Raw genomic sequence first — 16,714 nt, 5'->3', positions numbered from 1 at the left:
AAGGACGCTTTCGTTTATCAAAATGAACCTTAGAAATTAGGTACGAAAAGAGAGAGGTGGTTTCTAAATCAAACTCAACTGAGACCAACAAAAACTGAGCACACAAAAACGTTGGCTTTAATATTCTCAAGCAGTTTGCCATTTGCTATAATAATAGCTTTCACCTCACTAAAGCAAATTTATTCAAGTAGATAGATTTTGGACGCAAAATCATGCCGCGTTTGAAGTTTGCGTACTTCACTTTTAAATCAGAACTGTTCAGTAATTAGTTTTAAACAATTAAAGTTTTTTTTTGTTTAAAAAAACCTACATAATCAGTGTAGCACAAGCACATAGCAAATTTCTGCAAAATATTCATAATAGTTAAAATTTAACGAATATAGAATTAAGTTGTATTTTTTTTGTCTATAAACCATCTCTGTATAGGAACGCAATTTTAACATGCACGTAGACGGAACACTAGGAAAATAAGGAAGATTCTGATTAAGAAAATACGTTTCATTAAAAAAAAACTTTGGGGTGTCTCGTCTATTTCTTCTGATGGTTTAAGCCAATCCATACTAAGCTTTAGACATAACTTGTGATGAACTCTAGGCTAGGGTTTCAGTTAGCACAACAATCAAAAAACCGAATAAAATGTCGTCATATAGCAACTGTCCTCCCAAAATCTCAGATACCAATTTTTCCAGATCTGCGTCGCTATCAAAACGAAAAAATACGCCACCCATATTTTTTAACATCCGAAGATTATTTCAAAGATTTAAAAACACAAAATCTGGTCGGTAAAACAGAAACCATATACTAATATTGACAAAATGCCGAAAAGACGAACTTTCCACAACTGCGCCAGGCGTTTGCTTAATTCCATAGAAAAACCTTCAATTTAAATCAACAGCGTTTTGTTCCGGTGCACATTCGGGACACTAAATAATTAGATTAATTTTGCGTCCACATTTCAAGGAAAATAGCCTCCACCGTCAGACATATTCGAAACAAGTTTCAAGCATTGCCGGGGCAAAAAGGCGGCCTAAAGTTTTTGACATGTTAACTGCGATGGCCACGGTTCGTTTTTCGATGTTATTTTACCGCTGTGCGCTTTCAGTGAAAATATGCGCTCAGACTTTGGATGCAATTTAGATTTTAAATAGAGCGATCGCGAAGTGTTTTTCATCTAGTCCGACAACTATATGAAAAAAGATGAGGTCGGTATATTTGTTTTTGTTGTTTTGTTTTTCGAAAATGTAAGCGGTTAGTTGAGACCAGTGAACACTATCTAAAATCTAAACACTAATGACAACGACGGCGGAGTGATAGAAAAGTGAGGCAAATTTTACAAAAAAAAAAACGGCTTTTCTGTTTTCAATGCGGGAGAGTTATTAATCATTATTGAACTGTGTGAACTGTGAACTTAGTGTTCGTAGCAGTATTCCATAAGCGTCGTATTTTCATGATGATGACGATTTTCAAGGGTCAGTTGATGACAAAGTTCGTGCTCGAAAAGAGCTAGTTTTTCTGAATGTGTTGCTGAGAAACGGATTAGGAAAACTGTACTTTCTAAAAATGAGACAACTATTATTCTCAATGCGTGCAACCAAAAATCAATATTCGGAGTTGCAAAAATAGTTCAAATGTCGAACACGACTGGAGTTGAACAGTCAACAATATACCACTTGACCAAAGAGAAGTGCAGGAAGAAAAGAAACGTTATAAAACGAATGTTGATGATCAAAATTAAATTGTAAATTAAATGAACAGATAGAGTTGCATTGTACACATTTTTATAATAATAATAAAATTTATTACAATTCATCTATTTTCATATTATTTTTATATTTATATTTTATAGACATTATTTTTACTTGTATATGTTTTTATTTACTCGATCTTAGAACAATTAGTATCTTAATTATCTGGCCATTTCTATAATTATAAAAATGTATAATTATTATATTTAGTGTCCTAATAGACTACCTGTAGTACCGCAGCTGTCAAATTACTTTCATTCAACATACTGCATGCAAACGATTCGCGTTTTGTAGGTCTTAAAACTAACATATAGAATTTGTCGGAAACTATTATTACGATATAACCTTTAAGTTGTTCACCATGTTCAATGATCCTTGTTATTGCAAATTTATATTTTAGAAGAATACCCGAATACCAATACTACCAGTGTCGTTGAAAATAAAATTTGCTGCACAAAATTGGCTGCTGCATTATGCAAATTGGTATTCTAGTTTTTGATCGAATTGTTACATTAAGATAAAGCCATTTGGCTTAGAGAATAAGTCATAGCGACCAAACGACACTTTCGGTAAACCGAAAACAGAGAAAAACAAACCAAAGAAAGTTTCAGATGGGGACCAATTACGTAACTAATTTCAATAACCGATTTTTTACACAGTGGAGCTTGAAAAAGCGCAAAACTGTTTAATTATTTGTCACCAATTTGCAGCACAGATTTTCGCAATAAAAATTTATGACGATGGTTTTAAGGAGAAACCCGATAAAAATTTAGTTGTCACTATATTTCCAGCTACGCCCGCAAAGTCAATGAAGAAACCCATAAATTCGGATTGAATAAGTATACAGGGTATCGAAATTTTCGATTACTTAAATATTTTCTCTTTTAAATACTCCAGCAGCTCTTACTTTCATGCAATCTGACTTTTACCGACACTTTTTCTTTGATCGATCTAGATTTTTTTGTAACTACTGGGATTTCATTAACAGTGCCGGTTTCTCCTCGCGGGAGTAACGAATCGAAAATTCGCAATCTCCATGAAAACTAAACAAATTCATACAATCTGTGCGTGCGGGAACGCAATTGGGAGAATCCTTCGATGAAAATGAATTGCTTTTCTTTTTGAACGATTTTATTTGCACACTTGTACAAACCGAACAAATTTGCGTCTTAATTCGGGAGGTTTTTGAAATAGGTTCTGCACGTTGTAATAGCAAGACGGCGACTGGGGAGGCTGGCGCGCGGGTGCGACGTTGATGCGCAGCGAATGAGAACGTTAGTGTTAATAGCGTGGTTTTTTAAACTTAAACACAATCTTCGCGAGTGCCATGATGGTATTGGTATTGGTATTAAAGGGGGCGCCCTCGCAGGCGTCCAAGCACTTAGGCCACCAGATGCGCCCGTTGTGCCGCCAGGATGTTCTAGAGGGCGTCCAGAATGCCGCCCCTCCTATAGAACGTCAGCAACTCCTTTAATCCAATACCGTGCACTGAGTCCGGATCGATCAGGGCCGTTCCGAAGACTCTCTCCCAATCTTGCCCATGTCAAGGCAGGGCACTCGGTGAGCAGATGATACGGGGTCTCCTCCTCCTCCATGCACCCCCTACACTCCGGGTCGTCTCCAATGCCTAGCAAGCAAAGATGCCTCCTAAGCCTGCAATGTCCTGTTAGTGCTCAACACTCCCTTCTGGTCAGTCTAAGCAGCTCCCTGGTCCGAGGAAGGGCGGGCCCATCCATCATAAACCTCGCCTGCCTCATTCCCGGAGCAACTCTCCATGTGCCATGATGATTGTGGACACTAATTTTCTGGCTGATAGCAGCAGATTTTTTTTTGTTTTCTCACAACCATAGTTATATTTAATAATTTATTTTGTTATTCGTTATTCACAAAAATACAATGTAAACGCAAGACCACAACAGATACATAGTCTTCAATTGCTTGGGGAGTAATAAATTATTTTAAATATGAAGCCCTCGGAGAGGAGCAAAAAAATGTATAAAACTTTATCGATGGCACATTCGTGGCCATTTTTTGCTGGCCAAGTTTAAAGCAAATTGCAAATGTTTTTGGCAGTTTAACAATCGAGGTATTAATCATCCTTTGATTGCAACTTGCCCTATTTTTTAAACCTAATTAGGGAATAAAATTAACCATATTTTGTCTTTTTAATATTACCGAGAACGAGCTTTTCAAAGGTTGAAAAATATACGATAAAGTCGTATTTACTGTTCACGATTGTACACTCCCAAAATAATTGTTCAAAAGACGTGGAGTCAAAATGATATCACTTTTAATGGAACAATTGGCTAATCTTTTGTTCTGATATCTTTGCAATTTATTTTTTTGACAAAATAAAATTTTATTTGTAGTGATGTCGCAGTTTCAAAAAAAGTTTCACAAAATCCGTGGATTTTAAAGTTATTGATATTTATTTCCGAAAATGATCGCACATACCCACCACTTTTCTTTAAAAGATATATTTATCAAAAAAGAATTGAGTTAATCCTAATTTGCATTTTAGCTATCTGTAATATAAGATTATTGAACCGTAAGTACTAAACAGGGAGTTTTGAAATATAGATAGATATAGGCTTCAATGTTCACAATTCAGATAAAGCATTTTATTTAATTTGAATCATTTGCAGGGTGCTTTAAAGCAAATTCGAAAAACTTGATTCCTGATAAATTGGTTAAGGCTTTCGCGGAACGTTGATAAGCTATTATCTTGATTCGGGTTTAAAGGCCGTCGTCGGTTGGAATTACTTCTTAACGTTTCCAGTCTACGTCCAACATCGGAGATGGAAGGACCTCTGAAGAAGCTCGCCACTCGTGCTAGCGAAACGTTAGGAAGTAATTCCAACCGACGACGGCCTTTAAACCCGAATCAAGATAATAGCTTAACTTGATTCCTTGTTTAAAATAAAGTTTGTACTATGAACCAAAAGCCAACCCCATTAGGGAGATATCGGGACATAAATATGGCGGAAAAATAATATATTTCTTTTCTTAAAAACGAAACCACGTAGAACAATAAAATATTACGAAAACAAAACCACAAACAATGCATATATTTTTTAAATGAGAGGAGAGATTTGAATTAGACTAGCCCTATCATTCTTGTTAACAGCTAAATTTTCCAGAAACGATGAGATGATGATGAGATATATTCCAAGAAAGTTCCGAGTAGAAATAAAATTATTTAATAATATTGTTTCTTTTTTCAAATTTCATCCAGCAAAAATGATTTTTTTTATAATTTACCTGTATTGCTTAAGAGTTAAAAATAGAAAACAGATTAGAGTGATTTTTAATATCTTTACCAGATTGTGAGATTTTTGAAATTTTCAATAAATGCAATTCTTTTTCAACCTAAACTTTTTTATGAAGGCTGGTTTCAATTAATTTGTCATAGTTATTCTGCAAATATAAATATACAGTCAGCTAAAATTCGAATCATCACAAACCATTCAAACTTAAACTTAAATGTCGACAAATTCTTCGATAACTATGAATTTGTGTACGGGATATTCTGTACGCCCTTGTTAAATAAATTGCTGGAAAGTGAACCGGAAAATGAGGTCAAATTAAGAGTGGTCACATTATCATTCCATGCCACTCACGTCATTAAGTATTAGAAACATACTTAAGCTTAAGCTTAACTTAAGCTTTCAAGTGCGCGTGAATATACCGCGTGACACAAGAAAGTGGGAATACTCTATAACTTTTAAACGGCTTGAGATAGCGATTTGAAATTTGGAAGAGTTAACATAGGCTGAATGTCCAATGTTTTGACTATATATAGGCCGGTTTGAGCGGAAACTTCCGAATTTTAAATGGCACAACCTATATTTTTTTGCATTTTTGGATAAGTAATGAGTAAATACGTTTTATAAAAACAAAATATTACTTAGGTGGTTTTGCTTCTAATCATTATTAATTGTCAAGTCGGTAAAACTAAAAATGCAGAAGAAACTCAATGCAGTGGAAAGAAGCAAACAGATTAGTATTTCAAAAAAAAAAAAAAATCAAGGGATAGTTTCTCCTGAGATTCAACGATTAACGTGTTTTGTTATGTTAAAAAGTTGATATGCTTTTGGAATACGTAGACACAATTTTCAAAAACTAAATAACAATTTTAAAAAACAAAAAAGAAGAGAAAACCCGTCCTATCCTACGTAGAATGATATCCTGAATCCAAAAATGCAAAAAATATACACTATAATATATAAATATATAATATAAAAATTAAAACTCGAAAGTTACTGTCGTTTCCGCGCAAACCATTGACCACATATTGTCAAAAAATTGGACATTGGATATTAACCCTTTCAAATTTCGAATCGCTATCTCAAGTCGTTTAAAAGTTATAGAGTGTTCCCACATTCTTGTGTCACCCGGTATAAAGAAAACTGGCAGTTTTCTGATAAATTCCTCGCCAAATGTACAAATTGCACGACCACCGACTACACCGTCCACATAACGTCGGCCGCCTATTGACGGACAAGTTAAACGTTTTACGAAAACGCCAGTGTCAGCTTTGAATTCCGCAAGCCCCTCATTGTAGAACGTTAGTGGAGCGTTCGGTTGGTTCTAAATACACTCCATTAGCGCACTGCAATTCGACTGGAATGAATTTAGTTGCGCGAACTTCGGACCCGGCCGAGGCAAAGTTCCCCCAATAGTGGAAAACAAAGTCAGCTATAATAAGAGGCGTTTTTGACAAAACTACGCATTGGAAAACGGTCTCATATAATTACAACGTAATGAGAAAACGTTCATGATTACCCTACAAAAACGAACTTACCAGCGAATTAGATATGGCGATTCCATTGTGAATGCATCCGGGATCACTTCTGTCGCTACACTTTGACGCTTTGCTTCTGTTATTTTTAAACACTAAATTTCCACTTTCACGCAATTCCGAACGCATAATATTGTTTAGTTCGTGGTTTATTTGTATCCCCGTCAATATAGTGCACGTATCAAATTACACTTTTGCTGTGCAATTTTCGCTCAAAAAATAAACATAGGAGGACATTTGCCGTTTTTGCCTGTGGGTATTGCTATTTGTTACGGTTTGCATAAAAATGTATCTAAAATGAAGAGAAATACATTGCATTCCAATCTGGAAATACATCCCAAATAGGCAAATGGGGTTTAGAAATTTCTAGTATATATGAATTTTACAATAATTTTCAAAAAAGTTAAAAAAAAATTAATGAGATCTTTTTAATGATTTTATGTAGAAAATAAATGCGTGTAGGGAACTCCCGAAAGTACCTTGTGTTTGTGAAAATTAAAATCCAAAAACAGTAAATCAGGAGAGTCAAGTTTTGGTTATAAGGGCGAACGCAAATGTTAATTAATAACCTCGTGTGTGACGTACTATTCAATCCGAAAATCAGCTCTTGTATTTAGTATTGTCATTACCAACATTTTTTAGTTCTTACCGGCGGTAATTAATAATTAATAATGCAAGGTTAGCTAACGAAAGAACTACAACTTTTTTTATAACTGATACATTTATACTTTTGCAGAAGCCTACATCAAGCAAAAAGAATGGCATGGAATATTTGTGTCCAATAAAACTTAGTTACGAAAGTTATTTGCCAGACCTATCTTTCTATAGATTTTCGAAATCAATCGTTAAGAGTAAAAAGTGAGCGGTTTCTCTTTCTTAATGCGAGAGAATTATAAATCATTATTGCAAAGTAAAACTTGGTGGTCGTATTGTATTGAGTATTGTACCAAAAAAATTTTTACAAGAGAAAATAAAGACAGTAGATTGTGAAATATGGAGTAAGTGTGTCGAACATGTGATTGAAATAGAAGAAAAAATGTGGGAAGCTGCAAAACCTTTTTTACTTGTCTCGACTCCAACGACTACAGTTCATCTGAGTACTCCGAAGATAATGACGAAAATTAACAATAGATTTAATGCCTGAAGTATCTATCCATCTCTATTATTATAATCATGTATAACTATCATTATATGTATTGTTCTAATAAAACAGCTGTAGTAACGCCGCTGTCACTACTTTCATTCACCAAATCCATCTTTCCATTGTATGCAAATTAGGAACAATTGCAAATAGGGAATTTATCGGACGCTATTCTTATAATTTATCTGAACTTTACTATGTAACTCTTAAGTTATCCACCCTGTTTAATGATTTCTGTCAATGCGAAATTACATACGAATACGAAATATAGCCGTGCTGACAAATTTAATATTGTAGTCCGCAGTTTGGCCAATAAAACTATAATTAGCATAAACAAAAATTTTTGAACAATTTCAGTAATATTAAAATTTAGTTCAATATCCTTTTATAAAATAGTGTAGCAATATAATTTCAATTTTTCTAGTCTATGAATGTTGTCGGTAATACAAATCCCGGTAATGTGTCGGTGGCCTGTGTGCGTCGTCGTTCGGCAGGCATGACTACCGTTGCATCAGAAATAAAGTTTTAAAATTATGAAAAACTCACTTTTGTCATAGGCATCCCATTAAGACAGCTTCAGAAGTGGGATTAGGAGTCTTGTAGAGACTATTTGTGCTGTTCTAGTAACTGAATTTTATGACCACTCTTTTATGCTATTTATGAATCTATGGTTAAGAAAGAAAATTTCCAGTACATGAAGTTTGTACCCTTATTCCCGAATTTAATGGTACTGGTGATGTCGAAGATTGATTTACATGAATAAGGACAGTCAAGGACGTTAAGACAAATTGGCGCTTATGAGGAAATTTGAAAAGAGAAGATGGAAAAAGAGATTATTACTATGACAAGGTTTTTTTAGGCACGAAATTGGGCATTACTGATGCAGATTTTATATCTTATCTAATCAATGGATTCGATGTCACAAATCGTCAAACTCAGGCCAAAATGAAACGAGTTCGTTAGCATCAACAAGATGCTCGAAATCATGAACGAAATTACTTCTAGTGAGAGAAAGTCTGTCCCGAAAAAGACATTCGGTGCATCTGCAGCGGTCAGTAGACGTTCAGACAGAAATTCAGCAGAGAGAGAAATCCCACCAGCTAGAAGGTGCTTCAACTGTTTCGAAGTGGGCCACAGAGCAGGTAGATGTCGCAAACCTCGAAGAGAGGATACTTCTTTTGGATGCGGCAGGAGAGACCACCAAATCAGCGATTGTTCAAACAAGCAACAACCAGGGAGATCAACATTAGTGGCACAAGTTGATTTAATAACGATTTATGTAGAGGAAAACGGTAAGGTAGTTCCTGCTTACTCTGCCAAGGTCGAGCTGCGAAAATACCATTTTCATAATGTGGAAGCGGTTTTTGACACTGGAAGTACTATTTCTTGATTTGCAGTGATTTATTTTCAAGGTCTGACATTTTACCTTATTTTGGACTCACATAAAATAAACCTTTATGTAGTTTCCCTGAAACAATGGGTTGTAAAATATTAATTGATAGGGACTTTATTTCCAACAAAAATATAAAAGTTACGTTTGGCGACAAGGTTGTCGTAAAGAAAATTAATTTGGACGAATAAAGTGACGAGTGTTTTCCAAATAGTTCTGTCGATCAATTAAATATTGAAGGCAGCTTAACTTTTGATAAAAAAAATAGAAATAAAACCCGTTTCTGTAGAACGAGCTATTGAGCCTAAAACAAAATTTGAGATGAAGATAAACATTAAGCCAGGTTCGGCATCCTTTTATTTCTAACCAAAACGTCTTACCGTTCAGGAGCAAGCAAAAGTTAGGAAAGACGTTAGCGAACTTCTAGAGCAAAACATTATTAAGCCGTCTGACTCTGAGTATAGTTCAAGGGTTGTTATGGTTCCGAAACAGAGTGGTGGATCCCCAATGTGTGTCAATTTCAGGGAACTTAACAAAATGGTACAAAAAGATCATTTTTCATTACCAGTTATCGAAGAAGAAATAGAAAAGAAATGGAAAAATAAATGCTTTTATACCAAATTAGATCAGAAAAATGCTTTTTTCAACATTAGGGTCCACAAGGACAGTACCAAATACTTACCGTTTGTTACAGCATTTGGAGAGTATGAATATCTTCGAGTTCCATTTGGTTTTGCAATAATCCGAGTGTCTTTGCAGCCTTGATTTCAACTGGTAAGCTCATACTATATACTATATATGGATGACCACTGAAAATTTTGATCAGCAAATTGAAATTTTGAAGAAAGTATTTCATTATTAGTTGAAAATTTGTTCGAACTGCGGTTAGATAAATGCGCTTTTGCTAAAAAAGAAGTAGAATATTTGGGTTACTTGGTAAATTATAATGGTATCACACTAAATCCGGACAATGTTAAAGATATCAAAACTACACCAATTCCGAAAAATAGTCATGAATTGCACAGTTTTCTGGATCGTGTGTCTATTCAGAACTTCTCATTAATCGCAAAGCCTCTGTATGACACATTAAAGGAAGCCAATAAACATAGTTCAGAGTTTAATTTTGGTCACATCGAATTTCAAGTTTTTCAAAAATTAAAGAATTTTCTATTAAGTAAGGCTGTTTTAGGTCTTGATTTTTCCATCTGCTGAAACCCAATTGCATTGTGACGCATCTTCGAAAGGATATGATTCAATCTTACTATAAAAACAAAGCGTTAGTCGTTAAAACCACGGAGGCAGAATCTGGTTACCACAATTACGAGCTGGAATGTCTTGCACACGATTTAATGTGTACCTTCATGGAATACCCTTTACAAATTTTACCCTTTGCAATTTTTAGAGACTTTAGAAAAGAAGGACATTGTACCCAAAATAGCCAGATGGCCTTCATTTCTCGAGTTTTATGATTATAAAACTGAACACCGTTCAAATTCTCAAATGCGTCACGAGGATGCTTTAATCAGGTGCCACAATACGAGGTGTGTTCAAAAAGTATCGCGAATTTGTGCCAACGGTTTTTCCAATCTTCGAAGCACTTCAAAAAATCATTTTTTTTTATCTTCTTCAGCTCCTCCTTCGATGCCGTCTTTATCTCGTCAAGAGAAGCGTAACGTCGTCCTTTCATGGGCCTCTTCAGTTTAGGGAACAAGAAAAAGTCACAGGGGGCCAGATCTGGGGAATACGGTGGCTGTGGCATTATTAGTGTGTTGTTTTTGGCCAGAAAGTAGCGCACAAGCAACGATGTGTGAGCAGGGGCGTTATCGTGGTGCAAAAGCCAATTTTTGTTCTTCCACAAATCCGGGCGTTTCTGGCGGATTGCTTCGCGCAAATTGCGCATAACTTGCAGGTAATATTCCTTATTGACCGTTCTTCCCTGTGGCAAGAACTCATGATGCACCACGCCCCTGCAATCGAAGAAAACTGTCCATTGAGATGATTGAGCTTTGGTTTCCACGTCATAACCATAAACCCACGATTCGTCACCAGTTATGACCTTCTGGAGCAAATTTGGGTCGTCGCGGACAGAGTTTAACATCTCATTAGCAATGTTCATGCGATGCTGTTTTTGGTCACAATTGAGCAATTTTGGTACGAATTTCGCGGCGACCCGTCTCATGCCCAAATCATTGATAAAAATCGAATGGCACGAGCCAATCGATATGTTTAGGTCCTCAGCAACTTCTCTAACAGTGATTCGACGATTGGCCAATACCATTTTCCCTACTTCATTAATTTTTTCGTCTGTTGTTGCTCGGGCATCCGGCACGCTCTTTGTCGTTCACATCTTCTCGGCCTTCTGAGAACATTTTGTACCACCGATAAACGTTGCTTCGGTCCAAGGTAGCTTCTCCGTATGCCACAGTCAACATTCCGAATGCATCCGCGCACTTAATTTCGTTTTTCACACAAAATTTCATACAGGTTCTTTGATCCATTTTTTTGAATAGGTAAAAATCGAAGACGATCCAAAACACGTGCAAGCAAAGCAGCTGTCAACAATTAAATGAACATTCAAAATGGCCGAGCTTGTCGGCATAAATGAGAGACATGAGTACCAACATAACGCCACAAAAAATTCGAAATTAGAATATACGTAACCCGCGAAAATTCAAAATTTGCGATACTTTTTGAACACACCTCGTATACTATCTTTTGAGAATAGTACTTTTGAGCAAGTATTATCAGTTAAGCAATTAATAGACCCTCATATTTCTGATTTAAATAAATCAATTTCAAAAGTTAATTCTCATTTGTTTGGGTTAGAGATGGTTTGGTATACCGATAACAGAAAAACGGTAAAGTCTTGTTTTATGTTCCTCAGTCTACGCTATCTAATGTAATTCGCAGCTTATAAAAATTATGGTCACTGTGGTATATCGAAGACATGTGAAATTATTACTCGACCTATTGGTTTCGAAACATGCAAGATCAAGTTAAAAAATGTATTGCAAATTGTCTAAGTTGTATTAAATTCTCTCCCAATCGAGGTAAAGTAGAAGGTGAGCTTCACTCAATCGCCAAAGGTAATTTTAGACCATTTTAGACCAATTGAAAAACGTAAGTCAGGTATATTTTAGTAGTTGTAGATGCATTTAGGAAATTTTCAAAACTTTATCCTTGTAAATCCACTTCTTCTAATTAAGTCATCAGACACTCAAAAAATTATTTCCGATAGTGTAACCGCTTTTATCTCAGAAGCGTTTAGAACTTTCTAGGTAACCAAAATATTAAACACGTTTTAATCGCGACTGGTAAAGGTAAATTCAAGTATTGGAACTATTATAGCGAAATTAACACCAACACCTGATTCGTCGAATAAAATTTTGTGTGACGAGGAATTTTCTTTAAATAATACAATTTGTCGAAGTACACGTGAAACAGTGAAGACCGATTAAAGTAAGAATCAGAATCTTTACAAGATCATTAAAGAGGGCATTTAGAAGATATTCGAAAAGTAGCTATTGTTAAACATGTTATACACTACGATTATGTGGAAAAACTTATGTAAATTCTTAAGAAACATTATGCTGTGAGTGATCAATTTTTTCAATTAATTTGAAATCGTAAATTGAAATATTAGGTTATTATTCACTATTAACAAAAATGGATGATTAAAATAAATACATTTTCTGTTTTTAAAGCACAAAAACAATAACAGTCTAAAACATTCCGCTCGGGTATGGACTTTACATTATTAAGTCACGCTCGCGTGACAAACAACTAATCTTACTCAAATCATTTTATTTATTGTTTATAAAGAAATAAAAGTATTCATATAATAATGATCTCTAAAATGCTATTGTCAATTGTAATAGAACAACTACTGAAATATTTTTTGCGTTTTGTTAGGAAGTTTTTATAAGCTTCGTCGTATTTTAAGGAAATTTTAATTTAGTTGAGTCAAGGTCGATCAACCATCAGATTGGCCGAACTACAGCAATGTAATTTTAATTTTTATACTCTGTGAATGTTGACGGTAATGTGTCTGTAGTCTGTGTGTGCGTCGTTATTCGGCAGGCATGAAATAAATGTATAAATTATCAAAAAACCCGCTATTATCGCAACAGTAGTTTTAATATTTAGTTAACACACTTGCTAATTTTTATTTACTCGAATAACTGAATGTCATTGGTTTTAAAACATAATTTTAGATTAAATACTTGTGTCTTATTAAATATATTATTTCTTGCTTTATCGAGAAAAATTCAGTATTGCGTTACTAGTTTGAAGTCAGCGCCGCAATACGTCTTCCCCTGATACCGTTCTTGGAAAGAATATTTTTAGAATAAATGATTTTCCAACCTTCCACCACTCAGCTATTAGGTGTCGTTTCCTTGTAAACAGAGATCTAAACTCACTAAACAAGTTTCTTTTGTGAACACCTTATATTTGCAATTTATAGAAGTGACCCCAGGTCTTGCTTGATGAAATTGAGTTCACAAATGAATCGCACATGCGCATATTGAATATCCCTTGTTAATTTTACATTGTCGCGCCTTCTAACTCGTTGAGTGTGGCGCTCAAAGATAATTTTACATAAGGCGTTTTCAAACCGTCAAACTAGCATCGCCTAAATTAATTCGTTGCCCGAGCGAAGTTTCGCGGCACTTTAACACCAGGCACTTTATTAATAAATGGAATTATTCCGCGGGAAATTAATTAACGTTGCGCAAATCTACACATCGTTGCCCAGCCTATATTACATCGTATAGGTTTCGATGCCGATAGCGAAAGCTTTATTTAAAGTCCCGTCGTTCTACGAACATTTAAGCACAATCATCGCTACCGCTTAATCCGGAAAGTAAACAATGTGCCGAACATGCGAAATGAACCGCAACTGTCGACCCGTTTATTGCCGTCGTATACTAAAATATCTTTGAGTATCCCAACTGGTAAAAACCTGCCGTTTTATTTTAGCGAATCGCCGTTTCCGACTCGCGCAAGCTTTATTTCAGTCCGCGCTTTTTTAAAAATAATTTTAATGTACCATAATAGAACGTCTACCGCGTTTTAATACTCATCGACGCGCGTGCCAAGAAATTAATGAGGATTTTTGTATTTACGAGCATTACGTGTACAACAAAAGGGGATTTATAGATCAAGGTTATTATAGGCTATTTCGGAAAAGTGTAGGGTAATAAACTGGGAAATTCCACCGAGTTCCCTACAAGTTCGGTGTCGGCCATAGTCGAAGGTAAACTTTATGCAAAACGGGATATTACAATGAGAAAATGATAAAATTATTCTTCGGTTGATTCAGTAGTGGTTATGGATAAGGCAAGCAGAGAAAATTCCAACTTCAAAACAAGAAATTATGGACTGGTTAACTCCTATAAATATTGACTTTTCGCTATTTTCGCAAACATCATCTTATGAAATAGACTGTGAAATATATAACAAAAAACATAGTGTAACTGCGCGTCGATCCGTTAATTACAATGTCATTTATGATTTTGATGAAATTTGAACTCCTAACTTAATGCTTGCTACTTCATATTTGCTGATGGTATATACTAGCATATGCAAGCTCAAGTGCTTAACAAAGTGATTAGTGCTGACTTTCAAGTCTATGTGCAGTGGTTACTAAATCTAATAGATAAGACTGTATATTGTTTAAAGTAGAGTAAAGCAGATATTAAGGTTAATAACAAAACATTGCCGATGGTCGGGAGGGTATCTGGATTTACATCTTCTTTAACTGACCCGAAGATGTAAATAAATGCATGGCAGAAAAAGTGAAGTAGGAAACATTCGTTACATTTAATCTTAGTTTCATTCTTTACTACTTAGCTAGTTGCAAACGCTTACAAAACTTAAATGAAACCAACATAATGACAAGTAACTGCATTCAATTGCGCCACGTAAGTAACACGAATATAATATATCGAATAAAATTCTTACCGGTTTATTGTCACCTGAACCCAACAGCGGTGAGTGAGCCTGAAAAGAAAACGACTTTAAAAAACAATGCAATAAATTTTCACATAATCCGGCTATAAATCGTTCAATGAACTCGAACAAACTCACTATATTATTTGAAATCTTGTTTAACAAATTTAAATACTAAAACACTTATACTAGTCGCTAAATTATTTATGTTTTTTGGTCAGTGACTCGGTCACTGATCGTATTGGACGTAATTATAAAATACAATATATTCAGACTGTGTATTTCCCATGGCTATCTATATTTGGTAATCAAATATGTAATATTTCTTTTTTTTTATATATAAAAATAGATCTCCAAGTCAGTATACCGTTACACATATCAATTATATGACACATCAACCGCTCTTATCAAAAGTAAGATGTGTAAATAACAAAAATAGTAAAGTGCCGCGAGAAATTCCTCACATCACATCGGGTGACATTAAGAATGTTTCCTCATTCATGTCACTGCTTCGTTATCACCAAACGCGATTTTATTGTATTTGTAAATGAATTAATACTTCAAATATGGATTGCGATCTGTACGTCTTTTACTCGGTGTTTTAATTTCAAAATAACTGATAAAAAGGAAAAACGATATCGTATGGCGAGATATAAAAATAAATATACGCCCATGTTCTTTTTAGAAAATTAAAAGCAATAGTAAATACGCGGAAATCGGAAAAACATGAGATTTTTTATGAGACCAAATTAATTTTATATAAAAACTTCCAGAAAGTCAATTCGTAATAGTATTTTTGAAAATTTCCAGAATTCTATATTCACTTCAAAAAGAAGCCGCGCAAAGTAAACTGCATCAATTTTGTTTGCTGCTTTCCACTCTATCGAGTACTCTATATCTAAATCTGGCTATAACTCCTCTCGAAGGACGACGTTGGATTTTTGTAGAACTTTTGGTAGACCCGTCTAATTCTCTTCGCGACTTTACAACTTAAATTTCGATTCTTTACTCTTTGCTATGCCGAACTTCGAGCGCGGCAACCAAATCAGTTTATATTAACAAATGTATGTGATTCTCTTACCGTGTCCAAGTTAAAAAGCGAAGAAACCTTCCTAATAAATCCTTCTTTTTCTTGTTTGCTCTTTTTCCGTCTGGACGTCATTGTCAATCACTTGTAAAACCGTATGTCACCTGAAGTCCATCAATAACTTGATCATTATGGTCACTATTCACATACCACTACATGACTCCTTCGGTTGCATGAAGAATACTTTTTTTTGTCAATTTAAGTTTTAAATTTATGTTAATTATATTTTTCATTTTCCTGAAAATGTGGTTGGTTGAAGATGCCTGTCTAGTTTCAACATAATAAATTAACCAAAGCGGATTCCTATGCGCTAGGCAAAAATGGCAGAATCAGTAAGCGTGTCTACTTTATCACTTTCTTACGAAAATTAAGAAAGTTGTGGTATTCCAAATTCCCATTTTTGAAATTTCCCACGCACATTTCAAAACAAAATCGGATACCTCGTCTATAACAACAGCTACAGAAAATACAAAACAGGTAAAAATCAGTAAAAATAATTACAAATAATGGACGTTTTCAAGAATGGCTAACTTCTAGTGTTTCAAACGAATCTTGCAAACTTGGTTCTACAAAAATCCGCACCTCCAATTTGCTTAGG

General features: G+C 34.9%; 1 protein-coding gene across 16 annotated transcripts in view; it reads right to left on the bottom strand.

The window, feature by feature from the left end:
- Positions 1 to 16,714, bottom strand: part of LOC132700633 (disks large 1 tumor suppressor protein) — a 413,177-nt gene that overhangs the window by 51,628 nt on the left and 344,835 nt on the right. For all 16 annotated transcript variants that reach the window (XM_060668085.1, XM_060668083.1, XM_060668094.1 and 13 more), the window contains one exon: positions 15,042 to 15,080. In XM_060668085.1, coding sequence (XP_060524068.1) covers positions 15,042 to 15,080 — 39 coding nt within the window. The remainder of the gene's footprint in view (positions 1 to 15,041; positions 15,081 to 16,714) is intronic.

This window comes from Cylas formicarius, unplaced genomic scaffold (genome assembly GCF_029955315.1).
Source record: "Cylas formicarius isolate icCylForm1 unplaced genomic scaffold, icCylForm1.1 PGA_scaffold_4__25_contigs__length_36172078, whole genome shotgun sequence".
NCBI lineage: Eukaryota > Metazoa > Arthropoda > Insecta > Coleoptera > Brentidae > Cylas > Cylas formicarius.
Note: the sequence above shows the minus strand (reverse complement) of the source record. Positions and strands in the feature narration are given on the sequence as shown.